This window comes from Fukomys damarensis, unplaced genomic scaffold, assembly GCF_012274545.1.
Source record: "Fukomys damarensis isolate Sample0158 unplaced genomic scaffold, DMR_v1.0_HiC HiC_scaffold_16, whole genome shotgun sequence".
In the NCBI taxonomy this organism is placed as follows: Eukaryota; Metazoa; Chordata; class Mammalia; order Rodentia; family Bathyergidae; genus Fukomys; species Fukomys damarensis.
The window spans coordinates 24816331-24840008 of NW_022900928.1; the positions used below are offsets into that span (position 1 = coordinate 24816331).

A 23678-nucleotide genomic window follows, 5' to 3' on the forward strand; every position below is an offset into this window, starting at 1 on the left:
ATTTTGCAGATCCTTCTTTGAATATCAGGGGATAGTTTATCAAGATCTTTCTGAGTGGAATAATAAAGTGAGGGTCATATCAATGAGACAAAAATCACATAATCTTGTAAAGGTTAATATTCGCTGGGCCATGGTATATGGATATTTAGTCAAACATTTTAGATGTTTCCATTAGGGTGTTTGGCGTTCCATTAATATTTAAATCAGTGGACTTTGAATAAATCACATTGCCCTCCATAATATGGACTTCATCCAGTCAGATGAGGGAATTAATAGACTATTATTTCTGCCAAAAGTTTAGCCTGCAGCAGTCACAGCTTTACAACTCACACTGCTATACTGAGCCTTCTCTGTATGTCTTCCCTGCCAGCCTACCCTTCAGATTTTTAATTCACCAGCCTTTACGATCATGGAATCAATGCTTAACATAAGCCTTTTTCTCTTTACATCTCTTACATCAATCTATCCATCAGTCTTATAGGAGAGCCCATACTAATAGAGACAGGAAAGTTGAAAAAGGAGGACATTATCCCTGTAAGCAGCTAAGCTATGAGGGGGAACAGAAAATTGAAGGAAAAAATCATAAAACCTATAAAATGAAAAACAAAAAATAGATTGACTAGCCAGCTTAATTTTCGATAGGCATACAAACTATCCAAGCTCAAAATATTGTAAAACGTGCTTGTTCAGGTCATGTGCTTCATGACCAAAGACAGACTAATTGCTAAATTTGCATGACTCATAAATTCTAAAGACAAGACTTCTGAAAAATCTGCTCAGAAACTTTTCTCTGGATAACCCCAGGGCCCCATTCTATAAATATACTTCCTTTTGAGACACTTAATGACTCTTAATGATTCTTTTGATATGTTCTCCTTAGCTGCAGCAAGCTCATAAAACTAGGTTTCTTTTACTACTGCTATGTCCCTGGCAGTCTCACTGGTGGTCTTTAGCAAAATAGTGAACAAATGATAATCCCAAAAACATGAGGCAGTGGCTTGCATAAGAAATGCTTAGTGGCTTGGGTTGAGGGTGTCAAAGCAGAGCCTGAGGCAAGGACTTGGGGGGTGAAATAATGTAAATAAGACAGGCTTCCAGGAGACAGAATGAGGGAACAGAAAAGGGGACATTGAAAACTCAATACAGATCTATCACCAAGATCACTGCCTGGGTCTGCCAGGACTTCTGTACAAGATGCCTTGGTGAATTACCCATCCTAAAAGTGGACTAAGACACTTGGGCATAGTGTCTTGCTCTGATTTGATCCAGGGTTGCCCCTGAGGCTTTAAATACTTTGTATTTTCAGTGTGCTTTGAAGAAAGACTTTAAAACAGAAAAACAAAAAGATGGGGCACCTTCTTGAGGTGGGAAAAGAAATGGATGAAAGTGTCTGTCATAGCTACCAGTGAAGTCAAAGGTGAGCAGAGATGTGACTTGAGACGCAGAGAGTGTTTGCTCTACATGGGTTAAGGGAAAGGTATACAGGTGTGAGGAACGTAGGATTTGATGTCTCTTATATTTAAAAGTACCATTTATTGAAAACCCACTGTTCATCCTATGCTATAATACTTTACCTGTATAAACAAACTTTTGAGATGACCATTTTGCACACTAGGAAACAGAGACACAAAGCAGTATGTAATTTTCTCAAAGTCACTCAGTCATAAAAGGCAAAGAGTCCAGACTTGAAACCAGACCTTTCTGATACTTGAGTGTCTTCCATCACATGTCATTCTGTTACCCTTGACAAAAATCACACACAGCCTGACCAGTAGGCTTTGGCTGGCCCGGGTAAGGGATAAGAGGTCTTGAAAAGTGGTTTCTTGGGCCAGAAGTGATACAAGACAAATCATTTCCCCATGTTTTTCTATCTGAAACTTGGGTTCAGGGCAACATCAGCCCTTCAGACCTCAAGGAGGGCTCAGATGCAAACACAGATCATTGGCTTCCAGAGGTTCCATGGCTTCTCTAAAGGAAAGAAGAATAACAATGAGCAAAACCAACCATCCCTATTGTCACAGGTTCCACTCTGCGAAGTTCAGTGAGATGCACCTTACTTTTTAAATCATTTTATTGAGATGACTGACATAGAAAAAGCTCTAGGTATTTAATGTACACAACTTGATGAATTTGGATGTAACTATACACTCAAAATTATCATTAGAGTCAATGAAATTATTGTCACAGTTTCCACTCTGCAAAGTTCAGTGAGATGCACCTTACTTTTTAAATCATTTCACTGAGATGACTGACATAGAAAAAGCTATAGGTATTTAATGTACACAACTTGATGAATTTGGATGTAACTATACACTCAAAATTATCATTAGAATCAATGAAATAAACCCATTCATCACCTCCAAGAGCTTCCTCCTGCTGTCTTTGTTGTTTTTGTCATTAAATCACTATACAGAGGAGTGCTATGCTTCCAAAAGAAAGATAAACTAGAGGCATTCATAGCAAAGGGGATGTAACTTGAGAACATAAGGTTAAGTAAAGTAAGTCAGACACACAAACTCAAACAGCGCGTGGTTTCTCTTTCATGAAAAACTCTATATATACAAATAAAGAGAAAAATTAGAAGAGATAGGGAATAGGGAGAATAGGGAAAAATTCAAATACTTCCCCAAATTACATGTTCTATTTTTTAAAATATTTCAATACATATGCTAATTTGTTTCATTTATACCAAGAGTTTATCTTAGTTTATTGAAATGAAAGTTTGTATTATTATCTATTTGTTTCTTTTTTGTACAGCCAGGGATCTAGCTCAGTGGTTCCACTGCCTGCTTCACAAGTGCAAGGGCCTGAGTTCAATTCCAGGTACCAAAAAAAAAAAAAAAAAAAAAACACTAGATTTCCTTTTTGTAAGAATCTTTTTGATTTATCTTGTGCAGAGTAACTACAGTATTTTGAAGACAAAGATAGTGTAATAACTATTGTTATTCTCATATTATTTGGCTATGAAATTTTGTTTTGTCATAAAATAAAAAGAAAACAATCTACCCTCTTGACAAAATTTTAAGTGCACATACAGTATTGTTAATCAGAGGTCCTGGGTTGAGTTGCTTTTTAAGAACCATGTACTCTCCTGTCCCATATTATGTGCACTTGGAACTGGTCCAGACAGAATCTGGGGAGGGTAGGAACTTTAGTAAGATCTGGATCCCATTTAGAGAGGAAGACTGAGCCCTGGGACAGATTTGAGAGCCGGGAGTCATATTCCCTTTTCTGCCACTAGATGGATGGCTTTACCTAATTCACATAATCTCTTGGGCTAATGCAGTGGTTGGATTGGATAATCTCTAAATCCCAGCCCCACTCCACATGCGATATTCTTTGAATGCCACTAAAATGTCGCAGACAGTCAAAGTCTTATAGGGCTGATACACTTGGGCTTCCTTGAGAACCGCTTCTGTCCACATGGGGCAGTCAGCCCTTTCCCTGGGGCACACTCACTGTCTTCCAAACATGGCATATCTCTGCTTGATCTCCTACCCCCTGTTCCTGCCAGTTTGGGCTCTTTCCAAAAATCAAAACTGCTCCCAGAGATGGGATTTTCCACCAGAGGAGGTATTCGCAAGCTCTCTAAAAGGAAGTTGGACCCAACAAACAGATGAGATGTTCTGTGAGTCATCAAGTCAGTTCACGCTCCATGAGATTTGTTTCCCTCATCTATTTTTCCAAGGATAACTGTAACTGCTCCTCCATGTTTTTATGAGAACTGTGTGCAATATAAGCCTTGTGCCATATTTAGCACAGTACTGAGTACATAGTATGAATTCAACAAATATGTGTCATCATTATTACCATGGAAGGGAAGGAGGTAAAAACCCTTGCCACACAGATATGTTGGATAATAGGAATGTGCACTGGGGCCACAGCAAGCAAGCCACATGGTTTTTCTTACCAAGTGAAATGAGCTGAGAGCTTGAGATTTAAGAATGAGTCTCTCAGCCAAGAGTGGTGACACATACTTGTAGCCCCCACACTCTGGGAGGCTGAGGCAAGAGGACTGCAAGTTAGAGTCCAACCTGGGCAATTTAGTGACTTAGTGAGGTCCTGTCTGGAAATAAAAAATGACTGGGAATGTAGCTCATTGCAAAGGCATTGGGTTCAATCTCCAATATCACAAAAATCTCTCTCTCTCTCCCTCCCTCCCTCTCTCTCTCTCTCTCTCTCTCTCTCTCTCTCTCTCTCCCCCCCCCTCGGACTCAAGCTGTTATATGAGATAAAGGACCAAAGAATCACGGGTGAGGGAGATGGGATTCAAATTTGATGAGATGGGATGAAAATAATAACTGCGCACTGGAGGAGGAAGGCGGACAGAAAGAACAGTTCCTAAAGTTGCCTCAGGTAAATGTAACTACATCAGAAGATGGTTGTCTAAAGGAGAGACTGCAGCCTTGCTCACGCCTCTTTCACAGAACAGAATCCTGGGAGAATGTTTGCATTTTTGTTCCTAATATCTAGAAGAGTTTCCTGGACTCCCCCGGGGCATTTGAGGAACTGAGGCACCTAACCCAGCTAGCTCCTGCTAAAAGTCCTCTAAAACTGGGAGTCTCAGGCAAGGGCTCACTGCAGTGAGAACATCTTTCCCAGTGAAACAAGGTCTCCAGGGACTGAGGACCATAAAAACACTGCCCTGTTCCCAGCCATGTTTATGTTGGCCTAGTCAGTGGAGGGCACCAGTCTAGGTAGCCAATTCCCCTTAAGAGCCACAATCCAAAGTTGTCTAAGGAATAAGACAGCTCCCATTCCCCAGTATTTCACCTAACCCCCATCTCCAAGCAACATCATTTATCCCGGACCACGTTGATAAGAAAAAGAAAAGAACATAAATTTCCTTGTTTCTGGGAATAGAGATTTCCTGAGGATTTATTTTTTATTATTGTTGGGGGGAAAGATTTATATCCAATATATATTTGCATTCAGATTTTAACAGCATCATATATTTTAGATTCTTTCTCACAGCCATCACCATTCAATTCTGTCAGCTAGTGCCAAAGTTAGTGCCCAGGATGCTCATCTCTTAATTCCAATCAATTATAAACATTCAGGAATCATGCATAATGTTCCATACTGAAATAAGAAGGAAATACGAAAATAATATTGCTTACTATAGTGGGAGACATATAAAAAAATGTATTAATAGCAAGTCCTCTGTGCCTTATAGAGGGATGCAAAGGTACTACAATGGCTACAGAGGGAGAGAGAGAGAGAGAGAGAGAGAGAGAGAGAGAGAGGGTGTTTTACTGTGGGAATGTGGGTGATTCATGATGGGGCCAGATTGGGTTTGAAGGAGTAAATAGAGAAAAGCAGACGGGTTATATAGATACATGAAACAGATGATTTCTAACACTGCAAGAAGCTCTTATTGCCAAAACACAAGCTGTTTCTTCCCTGGGATTTAACAGAAATGAACATCTAAGTGCTGCTGGCTTGGTGGAAGATCAAATTGAGTGACCAACTATTCATGATGGGGCCAGATTGGGTTTGAAGGAGTAAATAGAGAAAAGCAGACGGGTTATATAGATACATGAAACAGATGATTTCTAACACTGCAAGAAGCTCTTATTGCCAAAACACAAGCTGTTTCTTCCCTGGGATTTAACAGAAATGAACATCTAAGTGCTGCTGGCTTGGTGGAAGATCAAATTGAGTGACCAACTGTGAAGAACAGCAGGATTGAAGCAGGGAAAAAGGAGAACAGAAACAAAGATGTATTGCAGAGCTGTCCACCCAGTAAGCAACTGTTGCACATCGTTTAGGAATCCTTAATATTTGTCTCAGAATCCCTCTTCCCAGTGGAATCAAAGAACAAGTAGTTTTCCTTCTTATTCTCCATTAGTTCAGAATTACCCAACAGGGCATTAACCCCAAGCACTGCCAAGTCGCCTCTTCTTAAGTATTCAGTGGACTCCCCTGGGCCACAGCTTCAAGGGAGAAAATGCACGTGGAGAGAAGGAGATGCACATCACGGGGCTGAGGTAAGGCTCTGGTAGGTTGCACCTTGCTAGGTTGGCCAGATCCTGCACAGAACTAGTAGCCATAATGGGCTGGAATAATAAAGATGCAGGAGTTTTAAGTGGTTTACAATATTATTAGGAGCTAAGGCTGGAAAGTAACAAATGAAAGTAGCATTTACGGTATAAAACTTGGTCTTCTGATGTATAGTGTACATTGTGAAATGATTACCAAAATCAAACTAATTAACATATCTATCAACTCACACAGTTGTCATTTTGTGATAAGAACATTTAAGATCTCATCTCTTGGCAAAATCCAAGTATACAATACACTAGTATTGTACAATAGTTAACTGTATGAGAACTACAGGATTTATTCATTCCTCATAACTGAAATTTGTACCCTTTCAACTTTTCTCCCATTTTCCTCTACAACCCAGTCCCTGGCAAACTCTGTTCTATTCTCTATGTTACCAAACTAGGGCTTGCTTCCCAACAAGCACAGAAGCCAATACTAAGGCATAAGGTTTTGTAAAGAAAAGAAGAAGGAGGGGGGGGGAAGAAGAAGAAGAAAGAAAGAGAGAGAGAGAGAGAGAGAAAGGAAGGAAGGAAGGAAGGAAGGAAGGAAGGAAGGAAGGAAGGAAGGAAGGAAGGAAGGAAGAAAGAAGGAAAGAAAGAAAGAAGAAAGAAAGAAAGAAAGAAAGAAAGAAAGAGCTTTATTGAATGTAGGTCAACCAACAAGAAGACAAGAGACATGCTTAAATCTGTCTGCCCATTGATTAGAAGCAAAGGAATCTAAGCAGCTCTGGGGAAAGAGGCTAGTTGGTTGTGACAGGAAGTCTTGGTGGACAAGTCTGCACCCAGTGCTCTAGTCCAGGTGGACCTTGTGGATGATCCTGGTCTGTCCAGCAACTGCTGACAACACCCCTCACTTCTAATCTAAGTTCATCGGGCCCTACTCCTCTTCTTCATATTCTATTTATCAGTAAGGCAGGCACAGAAAGACAAATACTGAATGATATCACATTTGGAATCTAAAAGTGTCAGTCATAGAAGGAATGAAACCTTCCTTGTTAACTTCCTTGTTCCTAAAAACTATTCCTGCTGCTTTTGAACATGGAAGTGTAGAACTCTAGGACCTGGTGCAGTACGACATCCAGAGACTGGTGGAACCACTGAGCTAAATACCTGGCCTTTCCATGTTCATTTGTTGCAAATGATATTTCTTCTTTCAAAGGTTGAATGATAATCTTCTGTGTGTGTGACATTTTTAATATCTATTTCTGGTGTGATGGACACTTAGATGGATATCATATGATGGCTATTATATTGCAAAGCAAAATAATTTTACTTTTGCCTTTCTGAATTGGAAATCCTTTTGTTTTCTTGCCTAATTTCTCTGGCTAACACTTTTAATACTATATTGAATGTAAGTGGTGGGAGTGGGCATCCTTGTCTTAATCCTGATTCAAGGGATTGCTTTCAGATTTTCATCATTGAGTATGACATTAGCTATGAGATTGTCATATATTGTCTGTATTATGCTAGTGTGCCTGCCTTCTGTGCTTTCAATATAATATACTGTAAATTTTTTTGTTTGTTTTCCAAAATGCTACCATTGAGGAAACTGGGTAATGAACATGTGGGATCTCTTTGAATTGGAAGTGCCTAAGAATCTACAACCATCTCAACATGATAAGCTTTATTTTTTCACCCTTAAAAAGCCTTAGGTTTCATTATAGGCCATTCAGAATTTTTCTTTTTCTGTAAGTGAAAGGCAGTCAACAAAGAAGCTATTAAACTGTGGGAGAGGAAGTTAATTTGAAGAAACATATTCATGGTCTCTGTGACAGAGTGTGGATATAGAAATAGAAATGGGAAAGATAGCACCTGCCTCACAAGCACAAGGTCCTGATCCCTGTTTTATCCCTGTTACAAAAAAAGGAAGGGAGGGAGGGAGGGAAGGAAGGAAGGAAGATAGCAGATGAGGTGGAAGGATGCTTAAAGAGGGCCCTTTTAACAGCTTCCTTTTTCTTTATGAAGTTGGGAGTAATACCATATTAGTTACTGAGTTTAGAGAGAGCAGGTTGAGAAGAATGGTGATGATATAAAAACTGAAAGAAAAGAATCCCAAGTGGTAAGTGGTGTTAAATTCACACCTCAGGTTTTTTTGTTTAACTTTTCAAGTTTATGTGATTTTTCTCTAAGTTTACTCATCTCTTCAAAGAGAGAATTATAAACAGACTGAGTCCAAGTCAGCCAGGAAAGAGGCCAAAATAAAAAATAAAAATGAGTCAAATGTGCCCTTAGAAAGCAGTTCTGACCAGCATTTGTTATCGGTTGATTTCTTGATGGTAGCCATTCTTTCTGAAGTAAGATGGAATTTCAGTGCTGTTTTAATTTACATGTTTCTAGTGGCCAAAGGTGTTGAACATTTTTTCATGTATTTATTGGCCATTTGTACTTCTCCTGGGAAGTGTCTATTCATTTCAGTTGCCCATTTTTGGATCGTGTCTTTTATTTTGAAGGATTTAATTTTAGGGGTTCTGCCAAAAAAAAAAAAATTCCCATGTTGTAATTTCTCTTTTCACGCTGTTGGTTGTTTCCTTTTGTGTGCAGAAGTTTTTAAATTCATATAATCCCACGTGTTGATTCTTGATGTTATTTCTTGTGCAATTAAGTTTCTGTTCAGAAAACCCTTGCCTATTTCTAAGTCTTTAAGAGGCTGACCTTTTTCACCTTCCAGCAGGGAAGGGAACCAAGAGATAGGGAGAGAGTAAAAATAATTTAGATGTGTTTTATACACATACCAACTCCCCACATTGTTTGTGATCATTACTTACTGAAAATATGTACTAATAGAAATTTAAATTGTTTCAAAAAATGAAAGAAAGTAGTCCAAGATGAATCATCATGATCCCATTTGATTTAAAAGAGCTGAGGTCAGAGCAATCGTGGTGGTTCTGTAGGAAGTGTAACAGGATGAAGAAGAAGCTTGGATGTGGGAAGAAATAGACTGAATCATTTGAGTCCATTTCTTCTCCTTTTAGAGGCTTCTTGATTCAGTAGGTCAGTGCCAGACTACCAGCATGGTCAGAATCTGCTTGCTCTAGTCTGGGGATTCACGGTCTCAGTCCTAGTGTCTGTCCCAGAATAAAGTTGAGAACTCAGCACAGAGTCTCCGGGCCTTTCAGAAATCTGTTTTCTCTCCTCTTCCTCTCAAACTTTCCCCGACTCCCTCAGGCCGACCAGCCATCGCGCTCTCCCGGGACCCGAGTGGAATGACTCCCTGTGGCTCAAGGCTGGTCTTCCTTGGAGTCAGGTGACACTGTCAAAGGGCCCTGTACAGTGAGATAAAACTGTCTCACTGCTGTAGAGAGCTTGTGCTCCTGCAAGATGTGAGGGTTGGGGCAGCTTCAGACAACAGCCCAGGTGAGTACCCGTGGCTCAACGCATCACGCCCTTCTCCACTTCCCAAACGCGTGGCCCCAAGCATCTCAGCCGGTAGTATCAGTTGGAAGGGGCTGGATACAAAGGCAAAGAAAGAGAAATACTCAGTCTGGAAAAATGAGAGACGGTTCTACCCTAAGAGGAGATGATGAAAACAGCTGCCTTCCCACAGTCCTAAGACTTACATGACACGAAAACTAGGATCCCAGGCATATTTCCAGGGAGATATGCCTCTCAGTCTCTAAAGGGAGCGTGGACAAGATGATGTGCCCTGTTCTCCTCCCATTCAGCATTCAGAGGTTTTCTACAAGAAATTGAACTATTTCTGCCATTTTCTTACTGTTCTTCCTATTTTCACCTATAAACCATAGTATTTGCATCTTTTATATCCCTTTCTATTTTTTTATCTAACTCTCCCTAAATATTGTTACTTCTTATAGAGGAACACTATTAATTTTAATAATATTTTGTTATGAAAAATTTCCAAAATACTCAAAATTAAAGAATAAAACAAAGGTTTATATAACCATCCGTAGTCATTAGTTCTTAGCCACTTTTGTGGCTATTAGTGTCCCTCACTCCCCAATTATTTCTAAGTGAACCTAAGTCATTATCTCATTCTATATTTGTAAAATATTTTCTGAGAGTAAAAGACAGCTATAATATTATAATCATATCAAAACATCATAAAAAATTCAAGTAGTGTTTCTATTCTCTTTTCCTAATTATGATGTACAAGTATTTTTCTTTGTTATTCGCTTTTCATATTTGCTATACTCAAAACAAGATCCTAGCAGTCTTTACATAATATTTGGTGAATATGAGTCAAGTTTCTTTAATCTATAGCTTTTCTATCTTCCTTTTTTACTTTTATTTTTTTGTAGCCTGTGAAAAAGATTGGCATTGTTTTTCTTTTCAAGGGTATTTTAATTTTTTTTTTTTCTGGCCGTATCTACTTGTAGGTTTTAACACGCCTACTTGACTGCTATCTCCTCTACTGCTTGTAAACTGGTAGTTGACTATGAGTCCAACATTAATATGGTAAAATAGCCAGTGTTCTTTCATTTTATGGTGCTACTGACCCTTCATTTTTTTCAATTATTTCACTGAGCTTGAAAAAAAAAGATACTTAATCCTATTATGTTCATTAGATATATGGCTTCTTTAAAGGGAATACTTCCCTCATCAAATTCTTTCTTTGCGTCATGCATCAGCTCATAGAATAAGAGCAAGTTGTTTACCAGCTTCCACAATACCAAATGCTTTATTTCAGTGACCACTGAGGAGCAAGGATGAGCACACATTTAATGCCTTCCAACCCATTATCCTTGTTATTCTTATTGATGCTTGGTTACCCATGGAAGATGCTTCAAGGGGACATTGTTGTCTATGTAAAGTGATTTTGGATGTTTTGTATTAGTTGCCTGTTTTCTAGTATTAAAAGATGTTTCACTTCATTTACTGTATTTCCAGCACAAAGCTTGAAATAAGCCATTTATCAACGGATGTCTGGCACCTCTCAAATATCAGTTGCCTTTCAGGAGACACAGTAATTAAAGACCACATTTTTTAATTAATTAAGCTTATTGGTGCATTTCAGGCATACCTAATGATCACATTCATCATAGGGAATTTGTACCTGTACATGATATATAAGGTATACTCTCCTTTCCCCCATGCCCCTCCCTTCCCTTCAGCCCCTCTTCTCCTCCTTATTTACAAAAACTTTGTTTCCATTGTTTCCTTCTTTTTTTTCTTTTGCCTTCTTTTCTTCACTCCCCCTTCCCTAGTTCCTTTCCCATTTGAACATTTTCTTCATATTTCACAATATCTATTATACATTTTGGCCCTTATTTACACTTTTGGTATCTCAGATCAGGAAAAAAATGCATTATTTACACGTCTGTCCAATTTATTTCATTTAAGAGTATGGTCTCAGGTTACATACATTTACCTAGAAGTGTCTTGAGTTCATCCCTTTTTACTGATGAGTAATATTCCACTGCATAAAAGAAGAAACATCGTCTCTATCTCTTCATTGGTTGGTGGTCACTAACAGAGTGAAGAGACAATCTACACTGTGGGAAAAGAATTTTCCACCTGTTTCCCAGACCAAGGACTAATATCTAGAATATTAAAGAACTCAAAAAAGTCATGCCTCCTGAATTTAAGGACCCAATGCAAAAATGGGCATTTGAAATGAATACACACTTCTCAGGTGAAGAAATATAAATGTCAAACAAATATAAGAATAAAATATTCAACATCACTGGTCATTTGAGAGATACAAATTAAAATAATGCTGATATACCACCTCACTCCAGAAAGACCACATTTAAGCAGCAGGGCATTCCTTGTTACTGACAGAACGCTGCTGCTAATTCTAACTACTTTTATTATTGTGTGATTTTAATTCTGTTTGTTTATTATTAATTCCACATTTTTTGTACTGGAGATTGAACCAGGGTCTCCTACATACTAGGCAAACACTCTGTCATTTGGCTACACCTCCCACACTGCTTTTAAAACTTAACTTTGAGATATTATCTTGCCGAATTCCCCCAGGCTGGCTTCAAGTTTGTAACTCTTCCTCAGCCTCCTCTGTAGCTGTGATTACAGGGGAGCAACACCACATCTGATTCTATTCTCTGCATTTCTGAGATTTTTAAGCAATATGCCTTTTTGTACTATAAGCCTTTTTTTGCTTTATACTGATTTTATTATTTGCATTATTATTTTCTTTGGTCTAAAACTTTGATTTGCATTTCCTCTCTTCATTATCAATTCATTTTACCTTCTATGGTCACAAATTTTAATTAGATCCACACTCTTTTTAACTTCTGAATATATTTAGAAAAGTTTACAATTCCTTACCACAAAGACTATTTTAGCATATTGTTACCCTCTTTCATCCCTTTTTAAAAAAGTGTATGCTTTTCATTGTTTTTCACTCATCCTTATAGTGCATCAGGGCTGACTATTTTCTCAAATATAGTGCATGAAGAGAAATACTGGAGAATAACTGAACAGACATCCTTGGCATCTGCAATTCGCTATGTATTTCTTACAAATTGACTAAAATCTACACAGTAACCTGCCCTGCAGGGATACCCATGCTCCCGATCCACCCAGTAGAATGTGTGGCCATTCTTGGCCTTTTTTTTTCAAAGTGAGCTGCTAACTTTGCTCAGATTTGACATAACCGCAAGGCCCAGTGATCTCAGTAAATTCCACTCTACTTCACAGGTTTATTTCTAGTTGATTTTTAAATTTCTCCTAAAAGTAATTTCAGTAACTGCTTCTGTAATTTTTTAAATTAACCTATACTTTGACTATTAATTTTACTTTATTATTTGATTATTTATTACTTGCTTTGTGATTTAACAGTAATAACAAGCCCATGCTGTCTACCTCTCATGGTTCCACAGGATGTTTACAGTCTATTGCCATGAATTCAGCATTTGTTTTAAAAAGAAGATTATTCATTGGGCTTTTCAGGAATCCTTCACATATTTTTAAACAAAGGTTGTTTTGTTCAATTGTGAAGGGATCATGATTTCACACAATGAGAAGATACTTTGGTGATCACGGGTTAAAGTCAGAGCTGCTCCCTATTTTTTAGTTTAGGTGGAACAATATTTTTAAATCTATTTCACAGCTGTCATATTTACCACTGTGCTTCAAACCCTGTCACCAGGTATCAGTACTGTTTCTATTTTCTGGTAACTTTCTCTCTTCTCTCCAGATATATTGTTAGGTTGAAGAGATCATATCCTCAATATCCTCAGCTGCTTCTCCGGATGGTCCCTCCACAGTCCTATACAAACATCTCCTTCTTCCAGCCACCTGCTTTCCTCCTGATTGGCGTCCCAGGACTGGAGGCTGCTCACCACTGGATATCCATCCCCTTCTCCTCCGTGTACACTGTGGCGCTCACTGGAAACTGCCTCATCATCCTGGCTGTGAGGAGGACCCCCACCCTGCACCAGCCCATGTACTACTTCCTGTCCATGCTGGCCCTCAGCGATGTGGGCCTCAACCTGTCCACACTGCCCACCACTCTGTCTGTGCTCTGGTTTGACTACCGCTTCATTGACTTCAATGCTTGCCTGGTCCAGATGTTCTTCTTGCACTTCTTCTCTGTGGTGGAGTCCTCTGTGCTCCTGGCCATGTCATTTGACCGCTTTGTGGCCATCTCCACCCCCCTGCGCTATGCAGCTGTTCTCACAAATAATGTCATCATCAAGATCGGGATGGCCATTGTAGCTCGAGCCACTCTGTCCCTCGTACCATTGCCCTTCTTGCTGAAGAGGCTGAACTATTGCCCTGGCAAGATCATCCTGTCACATTCATTCTGTTTCCATGCAGACGTCATGAAAAGGGCCTGTGCTGACATTACCGTGAACATCCTGTACGGGCTGTATGTGGTTCTGTCCACCGTGGGTCTCGACTCCTTGCTCATTGTCCTGTCCTACAGCCTTATCCTGCATACGGTGATGGGGCTGGCTTCTCCCAAGGAGCGGGTCCGAGCCCTCAATACCTGCGTTTCCCATATCTTAGCTGTGCTGGTGTTCTACATCCCTGTCATAGGTGTGTCCATGATCCACCGCTTTGGTGGGCACCTGCCCCACCTTGTACACGCTCTTGTGGCCTATGTGTACCTGGTGGTGCCTCCTGTGCTGAACCCCATCATCTATAGTGTTAAGTCCAGGCCCATCAGGGAGGCCATGCTCAGAGTGTTAAAGGGAAAGCCATAGGTAATAATACAAAATGATTGCAGGATTTAGGGTCCTTAAAGCAATTTGTAAACAAACATTCAAAACAGCAACAGCAATCTGAATGGATAAAATCCTACCATAGTTTTTGTATCAGCATCTAGGAAGGGAGATGTCAGATTGGAATAAAAAATTGTTACTGTTATTATGCTGTGCTAAGGGAAAACTCAGGGCTTCACGTGTACTAGGCAAATACTCTGTGCCTGCATTGTAATCCTGAACATTTGTTTTTATTCATTTATCACCTCATTTATCACATGTATTTTCTTAATACCATTTTTGGCCCTATGCTAGGTATCAGAAACACAGAAACTATTCCTACATTTTCTTGTCCTTCAAATGCTCAAGTCTAACTAAGGACATATGTAAAATACATAAACAGGAAAATCCTTAATACAGTGTAATAAATGCACTATAAAATGTGTGTGCAGAGTGCTGGGTAAAAGAGGAACAAGTTATTTACCTGTATATTCTGTATATGGTAACTTCTATGATTATAGTATCTAATTTATAGTATTATAAGGATCATTTTGCATTAATTAAGATAGAGTGTAATATATAAGAAATGTTAAAAATAACAGACTGTTATTTTTATTGTATTAATCATTAATCATTTATCTAAACAAATGTTATTAAGATTCTGAGGCTTGCAAACTCCTGGTTTCTGAGACCAACCATGACTATGAGAATCTCACAGTCCATTTTTAGTAGAGAAATCAAAAAGTGAGTAAGTAGAATAAGAAGTAAAAGGCTACTGATATCAGCAAAGCATGGGGAAAACAGTTTGGGAGTTTGCTGGAAGCTCTCACCAGGCTCTTGAGAAAGAAGACGTATATTATGCAAATGATAAAGTGTGGCATGTTGTGGGGAAGTAGAAAAATAGTAGTGGTAGTGGACATTGCAAACTGAGAGAAGGACTACACTGCTTACACAGGAAAGCAGGTCAAGACGTTGAAGGGTGGAGGATAGAGGGGGACATTCGGCTCACACAAGTAGAATTTCTCCATTCTGTTCTGAGGAAACTGGATCTGTATTTGAACACAAGCCTGGTCTGCCTCCATGGGCCATGCTCCAATCTGAAGGGCAAATAGGATCCTGAAAGAGTCCTTGTCTTTTTACATAGCATTTATTATCATCTTTGCTGGGTTCTCGTGACGATGAATTTGTGATCACTTCCACGTCCTGGAGGTTTTTATCCTACTTGTATACATAACCTAGTAAGTGTCACCTTAGGACTAGGTAGACACTCCGCACAGTGCCCTTATCTACTGAGACACTACTGGTGTCATGGTTTTGACATAGGGCACCAAGCAATCCAAATAATTGAAATAATCTGCACAAGGGAAATACTATAGCTCCCAAGCTACTAGATATCCACAGTGCTGAGTTTGTGTCTGCTAAAATCAAAGAATGAATTCTAGGAACAACAGAGGTTAAGAGTAGGAAGACTTTATTGAGAGAAAGATAGCTTTTTTCTAAGAGAGAAGGGGAATTGGAAAGTGGGTTGCATACCCACTTCATTTCTCAAAGATGTTTTATTGAACAAAGCCACGAGGTGAGGCAGGTACAAAGTGAGACAAAACCATAAGATCCAGTGGAAAATCACAAGGTGAGCATGATTTGGGACAAAACCATGATCAACCAATAAGATTACAACAAGTACAGTCACATAGGTAATAATTATTAAATGGAAATCAAATGGGGGAACTAGTCATGTAGCAAGCACACATGGATTTCCTGGAAGGAATGAGCTAGGTAGGGAAGATTTGTTCCCCAGTTAAGGTGTTTGGTGTCATTTAGAATACCAATCACTGCTATTCATCCCTGAGAGAAGTGTGTAGGTATAATAGTTTCTTTCTTAATGTTACTCTTCAGTGAAAGTGCCTCAATTGTTTCCTGAGCCCAGGGCCCAACCCTGCCTAACTGCCTTGTAATATTTTTCTAACTTAGCTGTCTGCAAATAGTTTGACCAGGTCATGTAGGCTATGTAACACAAACACCTAAGCTGCCTTCTCAACAGATAAGACTTTCCTGCCTAGCCTTCTTTTTCTCTAGGCCCACTGCAAGCTAGCAGCTGGTCAGGTTACTTGATGGAGGGATCAAGAAATTATTTCTGTAGAAAGAAAAGGGCCAAAGATGTAGGGGAAGTGGGAAGGGTGGGGGAAAGGAAATAAGGGAAAAAAAAACACAAGAAAATGAAAAAATGGAAATAAATTATTTGTAAATAGGGAAGGGAGGAGGGGCTGAAGGGAGGGCAGGGACAAGGGGGAAAAATGAAAACCAAGACCTGTCATGTAAAGGTGCAAGATCCCAATGATGAATGTAACTGTACTGTATACCTAAAATGTAGCAATAAACTCAATGAGAGGAAAAAAAGAAATTATTTCTGAAGGTACTGTATGCTGTCTCTGAATTCCAAAGACAGACAAGTGCTGAACTTCTTCCTAAACAGTAGAAGATATCAGGTTAAAATACCTTGTCTTTTGGAAAGTGTGCTGACAGAATAAAACTGCTAAACCTATGCAACCTTCACTGATGTTGCAAGATGCTGAACTTCTGAGGAGTTCATCAAATTTTCTCCTTATGGGAGCAATTCAGAATATTTGTTACTTCCTGATTTTGGACATCTTGATCAGCAATCTCTATATGCATATTCAAACATCCTATTTCTTCAGTGTTTTAAGCTCTTTCAGTACATAATGTTTACCCTTCTGTGACAGAGCCATTACTTCTCTCCTAGGGACTAGTAAATCTTTAACTTAGTCACTAGTTACCAGCAGTCTGATTCAAGGGATGTCTAACTCTGTCTCCTTCCAACAAATAGAAAGATACACTTTCTAAAAGAGGGGAAGAAGTGAAGCTGGACCAGTGCAGCATCCAAACTTGTTGAAAGTATGTCTTAGAATGAGCTGCAGAGTTCTGAACATTCGTGTCTCTAACTTCTCTGAAGTGAACTTTGTCCTCACTGCTCCCTGGAGCCATCTCATCTGCTCATCAGATATTAACACCTCAGGGGTAAACCTGAGCAGAGAGAGCTTTCTCTGAGAGTCAAAGCCTATTGTCCCTGGACATTGGCTTCATTTTCTTGCAGCAGAATAAGGAAGAGTGCCTCGGCATGGGGGGTTCCTGGGCTTCTATATGATGGGGCACAACCATGAGGCCTAGGGCAGCCTCCAGGGTGAGTACAGTGGGCCTACCCTCAGTTCTCTCTCAATTTCCAGAGCCCTGGAGGGCTCCTCCTCCCCACCCATAAAAGAAGAGTCAGAGAAAAAAAATGACAGAAGCCAGAAGTAGCATGAAACTTAAACTAGTTAAGGCAAAGCATAAATCAGAAATTATTCTGTAAGTGGGTAGGCAGAGTTCCATGAATGCATGAATTAATAAAAAGAAGAAAAGAAAACTGCTTGAAGTTTGAGAGCAAGAAAACTTTGGGGCAAGTATATTCAGAGGGATAAAGTTCTGATTTGTGGTTTTATTTAAATAAAAGAAGTTAGGTTATTTTTTTTAAAAAAAAATCAAAGCAAAGCGAAGTGAGACAGTAAAAGAGAATTGTATCTTGGAAACACTGAATCTTGCACTCACCACAGGCCAGAGTTCAAAAGATAGGATCCATTTCAAGCCCCTGATTTTACAGATGAAGAACCTGAGGACAATGGGAGAAAATGAGTCAGCCTGATGTTCTTCACAATCCTTGACAGTGAATTTTTTTTTAAATGAGAGGAAGGGAGGGTGAAAGGGAGAGGAGTGATTCGGGAGAAAAAGAGGAATCAAGATTCAGCATGCACAGGTACAAATTCCCTTTGAAAAATGTGATCATTAGGTATATTTAAATTGTACGAATAAATTTAATTTTAAAGAATAAGGTGTTTGGTACCAAACAGAATCAAGAATGAGTTATCCTACCAGTTCAACAGATTCCTCTACATGTGAAAATGGAGAAGGATAAATCTATCTTACAACATTATGTCAGAGCTGAGGGACAGTGTGTTAAAGTTGTACTGTAGTACATATGAAAGTTATTTAGAGTACAGTAGCACTGTTGAATTCATTGTTTGTCAAAACTTGGCCAAATTCCTATTATGTGCCACATATACCCCGGCATATACAACATGTGATAATACTGCTGAATCCAGAAACCTCTTTTCTGCCTATAAACAACCTCTTTTTAATGCTAAAATTCACTCATTCTGCCTCACCCTGAATGTTTGTGTTACTTCGACAATTGAGAGATGTGCGGTCATTCCACTTCCAGGTCCTTGCATGTGCCAGGACTGAGCTCCAGATAAAGGCACAAGAGGAGCGGGATAGAAAATGATAATGAAACTCCGCAGGGCAGGGGTGAGTCAATGTAAAGGTGGTGCTTTAAGAAGACTAAGACGTTTACACAGTTGGAGAAATATGTAGAGTGTGCTGGAGAGAAGGGGTGAGGTGGTCATGCAGATTGAAGGCAAGGATGACAGACAAGCAGCTGCCCTAAGAAACTGCAGGAGAAATAACAACATTATGACCAACTATTGTCCAGCACTGTGCAGTATTTCTCAAAACCTTTCACTATATATGATTTGCCTTTCCTTACAGTTGTTCTGAAATGTAGACCCTGAAGGATGACTATTCTTGCTTTAGGGATGATGTAACCGATGCTGAAGGACTCACTTGCTTATGTTGCTCCTCTGCTTAAAATCCTTCAGTGTTTTCCTTGTGCACTCGAATAATGTCCATTTAATAGTAGGAGTGTCTCCTACACTCCTATGAAGCAGTGCCAGCCTAACTTTCTACTTGTATTGCATGCCAGCCTACCTCCAGCACAGGATCTTTAGGCAATTCAAATATTATTTCAGCTTTGTGCCCCGTCTGCATACTTTCCTTGTTTTTAACGTGGCTGCCTCCTCTGTTTTGACCTTAAGCATCATCTTCTCAGAGAGCTGTTGCACATGCAACCCTCATCAAGTCAGCCCCCTGTGCCACACCCTCCATATGTTAACCTTACCCCATACACTTTCAGTGTCCTTTATGCCACTGAATACATTTTTAATTTCATGAGTTCTTTCCTTGATATTTTTCTGTCTTTCTCTTTAGATTGTAAGATCCATGAATATAGCAGCCATCTGGTTTTGTTTGTTAACACATAACTCGTGCATAGTACAATGCCTAGAATGAAGTAAATTCTAGGTCAACATTTGCTTGTTTGAGTGAATAAATAATATAATGAGTAACCAGGTCAGAAACATATGAAGGAAAAGGAAGTGAAAGATGAGATGGTCCTCTGGTCTTGGAATACTAGGATTAGTGACTGGTTTATAAGTGGAGGGGAAATGAGGGCTAATCCCAGGCAATTATGCATTATACATCCATGTGATTTTGAAATATGCTTGAGCTATGGGTGACTGTGCATAGAAGAGGAATTTGACTAAATTTCTGAACAACAGGTTTTTGTTCTATCAGTAAGAAATTTCAAATATTTGATCTATCAATACTCTACTTTAGAAAGTTCGGTGGGAATAGTCACTAGACAGATCTGTTTTTTACAGCTTGCCATCAGATGAAATGTAGGGGGTTAAGGCTGGTGAGCATTTTCTCATTGATTCAGTCTTTCTCTCCAATATATCTTATATCTATGCTCTCTCTCTGTGCTCCATCCTTACATAAAAACAGTAACAACAAAAATGTCTGTGGTGTTTTACACTTTAGACAATTTTTCACATATTTTTGCCTCATCAAAGGAGGCCACTGGATGAGTATTGGATTTGGAATCAGAAAGAGATGGATACAAACTTCAAGCCTGTAATATGCCAGCTGCTACAACTCCTGATATTCAGTTTCATGACCTGTATAATGGAAAAGAAAACATAGAATTTTGTAGGGTCTCTGTTAATTCTAAACATTGAGAAATGCAGCACAAAATACTTAAGCATAAACTGTGAAATTTATTACATATCAAAATTGTATTAAAGGAAAATCAAGGGCAACAGGGTAAACAGATGATCTCAAGAATAATCCTCTCAGAAACTTGTTTTTCTCAGCTTATCTAATTCAATTGTTTTTATCTCTTTCCAAGCAGGCACTTTCCACTTCCCTCTATGCACATGGAAATAACACATCTTCAATTTAGACAAAAAGTAGATACTTACAAGTCTCTCTGAAGTCCAATTACAAATTACTGACATGCCGAATTCCATTGCACCAATTCACATTACGTACCAAACTTAAGATGATAAAATTTTGATAGATAAGATTCTGTGTGCAGTATTGACACAGCCCTAAGGCCACAAGTCTGTGTTTGAAAAGGTCCTGATATTCAAAAGGAAGTTATGGTCTCTATTATAATATAAGAAAACTTGGAAAATGGCACTAGCACACTAACTGAAATAGAACATAACAGACTAGGTGGAAGTTTAATTCTGTTCATTATTATGCTTTTATACATATCAATAGATGATAGAATCAATTATGAAACGATTTTAGGCTTCCAATTTAATACTAACTTGTTATTTTCTGACACCCTCTCAGTAGTTATGCAGATTGATGAGGTCACATTCTCTAGAACCCTCAGCTGCTTCTCTGGGATGGTCCCTCCACAGTCCTATACAAACATCTCCTTCTTCCAGCCACCTGCTTTCCTCCTGATTGGCGTCCCAGGACTGGAGGCTGCTCACCACTGGATATCCATCCCCTTCTCCTCCGTGTACACTGTGGCGCTCACTGGAAACTGCCTCATCATCCTGGCTGTGAGGAGGACCCCCACCCTGCACCAGCCCATGTACTACTTCCTGTCCATGCTGGCCCTCAGCGATGTGGGCCTCAACCTGTCCACACTGCCCACCACTCTGTCTGTGCTCTGGTTTGACTACCGCTTCATTGACTTCAATGCCTGCCTGGTCCAGATGTTCTTCTTGCACTTCTTCTCTGTGGTGGAGTCCTCTGTGCTCCTGGCCATGTCATTTGACCGCTTTGTGGCCATCTCCACCCCCCTGCGCTATGCAGCTGTTCTCACAAATAATGTCATCATCAAGATCGGGATGGCCATTGTAGCTCGAGCCACTCTGTCCCTCGTACCATTGCCCTTCTTGCTGAAGAGGCTGAACTATTGCCCTGGCAAGATCATCCTGTCACATTCATTCTGTTTCCATGCAGACGTCATGAAAAGGGCCTGTGCTGACATTACCGTGAACATCCTGTACGGGCTGTATGTGGTTCTGTCCACCGTGGGTCTCGACTCCTTGCTCATTGTCCTGTCCTACAGCCTTATCCTGCATACGGTGATGGGGCTGGCTTCTCCCAAGGAGCGGGTCCGAGCCCTCAATACCTGCGTTTCCCATATCTTAGCTGTGCTGGTGTTCTACATCCCTGTCATAGGTGTGTCCATGATCCACCGCTTTGGCGGACACCTGCCCCACCTTGTACACGCTCTTGTGGCCTATGTGTACCTGGTGGTGCCTCCTGTGCTGAACCCCATCATCTATAGTGTCAAGTCCAGGCCCATCAGGGAGGCCATGCTCAGGATTCTGAGGAAAAAAGGCCAAGGATGATGACATCTGGAATATAATAGTGTCTCTGTAAAATAAAAGAGACTGCTAATGCTACCTAGGAACCGGTTAGGCTCAGCACACTCTGAAAATCCCTATCCATGCTAAGATAGGGGAAAGACCCTCAGGTTTATTTATGCTCAAAGTTAAGTTTGACTTTTATTTTATATGGAAGTAGTGATGATAATTGAAGACTAATAATTACCGCAAATGTGATCCTTTATCTCCAGAATTTGCAATTATGTCCCAGGTAAAAGGTACCTAAAGGTACAACCAGACTGTAGACTAATGAAGGCCATTGATAAAGCAGTGTGCTAGAGTTTATTAGTGAGAACAAATCAGTAGTTGACAGAAGATACCTGGGAAAATTGGGAAACTTCCACAGCAGATAAAATAATTTCTATTTTATCTTGAAAAATGCACACAATTTTTCTAGGCTGAGTAGAAATTGAATACGTAAAAGAAATATCTAGAAAAAAATCACAATCTGAAAAGTAATCTCCACATTTTGAAGAAGTAAATATACTTTAGGAAATGTTTGCTTTCTTGGATGCCTTTGTCCCTCTGCCACTTGTGATATCTTTTTATACATGGTTGTGGCATAGGGTTAAAGAAGAAATGATAGGGGATGAAGCCAGGAAGGCAGATAACAAATTTGTACAGAAATTCATATATTGTGCTAAATAGATTTGTTTGTATTTAGTATATAAAAATCATTTATTAAATATTTTTATTATAAAATAAGTTAGAAGGATGAATTGTACACTAGGAGTGTGTTGAATATATGAACAAGGCTGAATCTGAGAAGACTAATCAGTTAAATCTCTTCATCTATGCTACCACTCTGGCCTACAACTTCAGTGGCAGAAATAAATAAAGTAAAGTTCTTTGGAGTCAGGGAACAAACTAGCACTTACCATAAGGAGAACGTATGGTAAGCAGGAGTTCCCTATGGCCAAATTCTCTGTTTCATTCTTTTCCTTAGTCCTACTCTTCCTGATGCATTTCCTTACCTCATCACTTTTCTTCCTGAAGAGTTTACTGAATAAATAAATGTGATAATCAAGTGCTATGGTACCACTAGCCTCGGCACAGATTCTTCCTGTAACCACTTTCAGGAATTGTCTTTTACATCCCCATTTCAGATCTCCAGATTTTCCTTACCCCTATCCTTCACTTTCTTTTACTGGGAGTTAAAAGCCCTCTATTACTGCCTGCTCCCTTAGGAGTATGAAAGGTAGGGTTACAATTTAATTCTGCATCAGCTTCAGTTCCTTTAAATCAAGTCTAAAGTAAAACACTCTAAGATTCTAGGCAAGAACTTTGAGGGTCTCGTGCCTAAAAGACAAACGTTGAACAACAGTACCAAAACCTTAAATCGATGGCATAATGTGATCCTTTCCTAAATTCAGGTCTGCCAGTGTCCAGAAGCCCAGACATAGTAGAAGGGGATTGCCTTCCTCATATGCACCCATTGTGTCCAAAGCAAGCTTATCAAACTTACTGTAAGGAGTGGTGTAAAATGGTTTGTTAACCTCAGCAGATACAGCTCAGTGACTGAGTTATCACCCAAACTTTTCTGAAGTAGAAATTGTCCAGTTGTAAAGTGATATGAAAACTCTGGGAGCACCAAACCATGAATACTTTTGTGGCTTAATGATTCGTAATGAGTTTCAGCTTATGAGTTATTACTAAAATTAAAATAGTACAGGCAATTTAAAGGGAATAGAAAGAGGCTTAGACATACATGACATCAAGCCAAGAATGGTGCACACACCTGTAATCCCAGCTACAAGGGATGTTAGGGCAGAAGGATCATAAGTTTAGCAAAACTCTGAATCAAAATAAAAATTAAAAAGGGCTAGGCATGTAGCTCAGTGGAAGAGTGGCACTGGATTTGATCCCCAGTATTAAACAAAAAAAAAATGTACAGGAAATCACTGAGAGACGGTAAGTGTTGT

General features: G+C 39.5%; 2 protein-coding genes across 2 annotated transcripts; both read left to right on the forward strand.

Moving 5' to 3' along the window:
- The first annotated feature begins 13219 nt into the window (after positions 1–13219).
- On the forward strand, positions 13220–14176 carry LOC104847748 (olfactory receptor 51I2). The gene has a single exon (XM_010603320.1). The coding sequence runs from the start codon at positions 13220–13222 to the stop codon at positions 14174–14176; it is 957 nt and encodes a 318-aa protein (XP_010601622.1).
- A 6581-nt stretch (positions 14177–20757) lies between these two features.
- On the forward strand, positions 20758–21720 carry LOC104847670 (olfactory receptor 51I2). Its single transcript, XM_010603153.1, has one exon. The coding sequence runs from the start codon at positions 20758–20760 to the stop codon at positions 21718–21720; it is 963 nt and encodes a 320-aa protein (XP_010601455.1).
- Positions 21721–23678: the final 1958 nt, after the last annotated feature.

Excerpts from the sequence above, each read along its gene's own strand:
- LOC104847748 (XM_010603320.1), top strand. The coding sequence starts at position 13,220 with ATGGTCCCTCCACAGTCCTATACAAACATCTCCTTCTTCCAGCCACCT.
- LOC104847670 (XM_010603153.1), top strand. The coding sequence starts at position 20,758 with ATGGTCCCTCCACAGTCCTATACAAACATCTCCTTCTTCCAGCCACCT.